Source organism: Nannospalax galili, unplaced genomic scaffold (assembly GCF_000622305.1).
Source record: "Nannospalax galili isolate Female #2095 unplaced genomic scaffold, S.galili_v1.0 scaffold169, whole genome shotgun sequence".
In the NCBI taxonomy this organism is placed as follows: domain Eukaryota; kingdom Metazoa; phylum Chordata; class Mammalia; order Rodentia; family Spalacidae; genus Nannospalax; species Nannospalax galili.
The window spans coordinates 278,518-284,868 of NW_008360327.1; the positions used below are offsets into that span (position 1 = coordinate 278,518).

General features: G+C 36.9%; 1 protein-coding gene across 1 annotated transcript in view; it reads left to right on the forward strand.

Moving 5' to 3' along the window:
- Dym (dymeclin) overlaps window positions 1-6,351 on the forward strand; it is a gene marked incomplete at its 5' end in the record, with an annotated part of 409,766 nt that overhangs the window by 264,870 nt on the left and 138,545 nt on the right. Inside the window, one exon of the mRNA XM_008825888.3 lies at window positions 4,145-4,247. Within this exon, the coding sequence (XP_008824110.3) occupies window positions 4,145-4,247 (103 nt within the window). The remainder of the gene's footprint in view (window positions 1-4,144; window positions 4,248-6,351) is intronic.

The following is a 6,351-nucleotide window of genomic DNA, read 5'->3' on the forward strand; positions in this document are numbered from 1 at the left end:
TCTTTCAGGGTTTATACTGAGCACAATATTGTACAACTGTATTAATTCAACTGTAAACCTAAAAATTACATCCAATTTTGAAAAAGATGCATCTTAGCTCAGAAAATTGTTATTGAATATGTCAATGCTGTTGTGATGAAATGCTTCTTCTAAGTATGTGGTTATTAAATAAATCATTAACTGGGAAAAAATTTAATGATGTTATAAAGGGGCTTGTGAACGAGTTGTACTTTAAACATAATGTATCATAATACATATTTCAATAAAATTTGCTTTGAAAAGAAAAAATAAACTATGATATTTTTGAAATGCATACTTCTTAGTTATGACATTTTAGTATGAACTGATGATATTGAGTATTTCATAAAAATACGTTAGACTATAAATTTGGTTTTAACTAATCTGTAAGGAAATTGAATAATAATAAAATGTGTGATAGATTTTTTGCCTATAAAAAATAAAAATAAATAAAAAATAGATAAAAAATAGAAAATCACTTTAATCTAGAAAGAATGTTTAGTGGCCTTTACTTCCTGGGCTATTCTGGACTTTCCTTGGAGTCGTCTGAAACAATTCAGGTCTTTCCTAAACTGATATTCAAGTCAGTATTTTATTTAAAAGAGCATCACTAAGAAATACTAGAGTCAAAGGAAAAGAAACTTGGTTTTCTCCAGGTTGAGGAATTGTACTTAGGAAGAAAGGGCCTTATATGTTTGAAAAAGTTCTGAAATAAAAACATGAACAACTTTTTTTGGGCGGGGGGGTCTTTTTGATACAGGGTCTCCCTGTAGCCCCAGCTGGCCTTGAATTTGCTTTGTAAACTAGGCTGCCCTCAAACTCACAGAGATCCACCAGCCTCTGTCTCCTGAATGCTGGGATTAAAGGAATGTGCCACCACGCCTGGCAAAAAACATAAACAACTTTATAGAAAAAATACTACATACCATGCCTCAAATGTATATGGGAAGTACATGGAATCAGAATTGCTTTTGTGTTTAAGCTGTACCCTAACCCACAGAGAGTCTATTAACTTAGATATGGTAGATTTACTATTACAATATATGTACATATGTCTATACATATATTATTAAGACATACTCTGTACATAAAATAATGTCGTTGTGGCTCTAGTAAGTGCATATGTTTACAATTGTTATATCTTCTTAATGAACTGGCTTTCATCATTAGAAACATTTTCTGTTTTATCTCTAATAATAGTATTTTTTTATGAGTGTGAGTATAATGCTTGCATGTATTAAGTGCATCCATGTTGTACAGTGCCCACAGAGGTCAGAAAAGAGCATCAGATCCCCTGGAACTGGAGTTAGATGATTGTTAGCCACCATGTGGGTGCTGAAAAATCAAGCCCAGGTCCTCTGCAAGAGCAACCAGTGCTCTTAACTGCTGAGCCATTTCTCTAGCCCTAATAATATTCTTTATCTTTCAACCTACTGTATCTGTAGTTAACGTGGTCATACCAGCTTTGTTGTGATAAATATTTCTATGATCTGTGTGTGTTGTAGCCTTTTACTATGAACTTAATCTTTGTCTTTAAATTTATAAGTCTTTAAATTTATAGCTCATGGTTGGGTCTAAATCTTTTACCCAATCTGAAAATCTCTGCTATTTAACTGGAGTGTTTAGTCCTCTTACATTTAATGTAAATCAGACCATATGGGGTGGCACATGCCTTTAATCCCAGCAAAGGGAGATGGAGGCAGGCATATCTCTGTGAGAATCTGGTCTACATAGCAAGTTCCAGGCCAGCTGGGGCTACAGGGGGACTGTGTCTCAAAAAAAAAAAAAAAATTAATGTAAATCACCTTTATTCTTTGAAAATTTGTCATTATAGCTTTCTTAAAGTACCTCTTAGATCACAGTAATTCATACCCTGAAATACTCCTTTTCCTAAAGAGTGATCAATCTAAGAACTCAACTGAATGCTCTTAATAAAGGAGTTTTATCCCCTGACTGGTTGGATCACCAATAGTCTTCAGTCTGTTATGACTTCCAAAATCTGTTCATTGCATCCATCTTGAACAGTTCACTGCCACGTCTATGGGATCTTGCTTCCACAGTTACAGCCCAGTACTTTTCCAAACACTCAAGAAGACATATGGATTTCTGGACCTTTCTTATAGTTCTTTTTCTTATAGTCCTATGTAATGGAAGGCTGTGCAAGTTCAGTTAATGGTTATCCCAAATTCATATCTCTGTCTTCTGACCTCAGTATTCTTCCCTACTACTTTTCTGATTTTAAAGTCAGAAAAGACTTTACTTTTCTGAACCATAATATGGACTAGATTATCCCTTCAAACAGAGACTCACCATTAAGGAAATCATGTATTTTCTTCTTTTAAGGGTCATAATCCTTCATTTCTGATTCATCTGAAACAATTTCTTATTATTTTTTTCTAATTTTTAGTTGATTACAACAGGAAAGTTAGCCTGGTACCAGTTAATTCATCGTGACTAGATTTAGAAATGTCATAAATATATACTTAAGGGGCTGGAGAGACGGCTCAGCAGTTAAGAGGTTCTCTGTAAGAGCACCTCTGTAAGGTCCTCTGGTCCGATTCCCAGAACCCACATGGCAGCTAACAACCATCTGTAACTCCAGTTCCAGGAGACTGATACCCTTTTCTGACCTCTGTGGGCATTCCATGACATAAGAGCACTTACACACATACAGGTAATACACTCAGACACATAAAAATAATAAATAAAATACTTTTTGAAAAATACATACTTAAAATTTTTCTTCTTGAGAAATGATATAAACTATGTTCTTATATATCTGTAATTCTATATTACACTAGAGAAGTGAAGTGATCCAACATATTTGTTAGAAGATTAGAAAACGAAGATACACAAGTGCAGGTGACTTGTGTAAGTAGTTTACACTGGAACTAGTCATAAAATAGTCCTGTTTGTATCCCAGGCTTATCTCTCCTGGTTTTCCCCCTATTGTTCTGGATAGTGCCAGTGGTCAATTTGCTACACCTGGGAAGAACCTCTATTGGATTGGCCTGTGGGCACATCTGAGCCATTTTCTTGATTGTTGAGTGTTATGGCAGGGACCAGCCCAGTATAGGTGGTGCCATCCCTGGGCACATCGACCTAGGTTGTATAAGAAAGCAGGCTGGGCTGGAGAGATGGCTCAGTGGTTAAGAGTACTGACTGCTCTTGCAGAAGACCTGAGTTCAATTCCCAGCACCCACATGGTGACTAACAACTGTCCATAACTCCAGTTCCAGGAGACTCGACACCCTCTTCTGATCTCTGTGGGCATTGCGCAACATGGGTGCACATACATACATCCAGGCAATACACTCAAACACAAAATAAAATAATAAAATATTTTTTAAAAAAGAAAGAAAGCAGACTGGGGGCTGGGAAGATGGCTCAAAAGTTAAGAGTACTGGCTGCTCTTCCAGAGGACCTGGATTCAGTTCCCAACACCCACATGGCAGCTAACAATTATCCCTAATTCTAGTTCTAGGGGATCTGACATCCTCTTTTGGGCTCTGTGGACATTACACTTGCGGGTTACTTACATGCACTCATACAACATAAAATAAAAATAAATAAAAAAATATTAGAGACAGAGTTCAGGCCAGAGGAGCAAGCCAGTAAGCAGCATTCTTCTGTGGTTTCTGCTCTAGGTTCCTGCCTTGATTTCCCTCAAGGATGGACTATAATTTGTAAGCTGAAATATTTCCTTTCCTCTCTCAAGTTGGTTTTGGTCAGTGTTTTATCACAGCAATAGAAAGCAAACTAGGACAACTATAATAATCTTTTGAGAGTTTCTCATATATTTAAAACTTAAATTTAACCTATAGCACTTTATCATTGGAACCCTTATAATTTAAACATCCTCTTTACTCCATTTTGTTACATAAAGAGTATTGTTAATCCTACTATTAACATGAAAATTATTTCTAGGCTGTTGGCAACTCTCTTGTTACTGCCCAGCCTACTGCCTTTGCAGTGTATTCAATAAATCTGTTTTCTTCCTAAAATTATTTCTAAATAGATTTCATAATGATTAATATACTATGGAATTATATAATTCCATATTAGACCTAGAAAAGGAGATGCTTAGTTCTCTTAATGTAATGGGGTTTTCTTTTGTGTTTTTCAGTTTGTTTTCTTTGCTGTCTAAAAAACACAACAAAGTTCTAGAACAAGCCACCCAGTCCTTGAGAAGTTCGCTGAGTTCCAATGATGTTCCTCTACCAGATTATGTAAGTAGTTACCTTATCTTGTTGATACAAAGTTCCCTTGTATTGTTAAATTTATAAGTAACAATACTCTCTTCTCAAAAATCTGACTGTTAGAAAACTCTGATAGACAGATAAAAGGAGAAAACTCAAATCAAGATAAAAACCTCATGATTATTACAAAATTACTAAAGAAAAACAACTTTAACCAGTGATTGTTGATAATTAGGAGTTGAGTCAAGAACCCCACTCAAACTACACAAAACCAGAAGATTTTACAGGAAGTATGTAAAGGTTTCTTTTCTCATGTAAGGGTAAGCAGTAACACGTGGATTTCACAGAAAACTGGAACCTGGTTTGGGAATGTCCTGAGACTAAGGGCCATTTACTTTCTGATCTCTGTTCTTTTTTTTGCTTGTGCATTATTCTGCTTTCTACTGGCCAGGCTTCTGTTTGCTCATCTGGATATGAGAGCAACCTCAATATTTCCTTCTTCCCTCCAATCTTTAACATGTCCTTGTTAGTGTGATGCCTTTAGAGCCAGCTGATCAAACACTTGAAGTCTCAGTTCTGTAATCTTGGGAAAAGAATCTGATTGACTGTTTTCTTCTCAGGAAGAGATTCTAGACTTATCAGACATGATCAGAAGAGAGCATCCATAACATGTTCCCTTTGTTCCATCTTCTTTAAAGGTGAAGGAGTGGGCTAGGCATGGTAGCATATGCTTTTATCCCAGCACTCAGAAGGCAAAGGCAGGAGGATCTCTGAGTTCCAGGCCAGTATGGCTTGCATAGTGAGTTTTAGGATAGCAAGGGCGATATAGTGAGACCCTGTCTCAAAAAAGCAAACGAGTAAGCCAGTCTTGATGGTACATACCTGTATTAGTCACTTTTCTGTTTCTGTGATAGAAACACTGACCCAAGCAATTTATAGAAAGAAGAGTTTATTTGAGCAATGTCCAAATACTTGGAACCTATGGGGGACATTTTCATTCAAACCATCACAATACTTTTAATCCAAACACTTGGAAGGCAGAGGCAGGTGGATCTCTGTGAGATGAAGACCAGCTGGGGGCTACAGGGAGATACTGTCTCAGAAAAAAAAACAAAAAAAGAAACAAAAAAAAAATGAGAAAGACTCATTTCCAACTGCCTGTGGAGGATACTGATGGAACACTCTAAAACGGAAGGGTGTGCGCCTTGAATGGTAATAGGAAGGAGAATGCATTGCCAAGCTTTTAGGACAGTGCCACTGTTTTAGCATATTTTGAGTTTCAGAGCATGTCTTACACTAGATAAAGTTGTTCTGACTACAGATGTTCATAAAGTTCTAATAAGGATCCCCACCTCCAATTGGCAGGTGATGACCTAATAGGTTGATATTTTGAAACTTGATTAGAGAACTTTAAATTCTATGTTTGAATTGGCGATGCATACCAGATAGCTGAAGAGCTGTTTTGCTTGTTTCCTGTGGTTTGTTTCATTTCTGAATGGTTGTACTGATATGAGACTGTGGGAACAGCACCCAGACCGGATATCAGCCACTAATAAACAAAGATAGCTGTACGAAGCCACAACCCGACACCTAGTACTATTTTTATTCTCTATTATTTCTCCCTCCCCGTTCCCCCCTCCCCCCTCGTCCGGTTCACTCCTTCACCTTTGAGGAAGATGGAACAAAGGGAACATGTTAGGATGCTCTCTTCTGATGTGCTGTATCATCCCATTTAGATAAGTCTGTAACTCCAAAAAGTGTTTTTTAAGATTTTCCTGCTAAGTTTAATAAGTTTGAAGACTTTAAAAAACATTTCAGGGGGCCGGAGAGATGACTCAGCAGTTAAGAACACTAACTGTTCTTGCAGAAGACCCAGGTTTGAATCCCAGCACCCACATGGCAGCTAACAACTGTCTGTAACTCCAGTTCCAGGGGATCTAACGGTCTTTTCTGTCCTCCACGGGCATTGCACGACAGGGGTGCACTAACCTACATGCACTCAATACACGCATAAGCATAAAATAAAAATAATAAATAAAATAATTTTTTCAGTTTATTATTTATTTAATAACCACATACTTAGAAGAAGCACTTCGTTACAACAGCATTGACATATTCAATAACAATTTTCTGA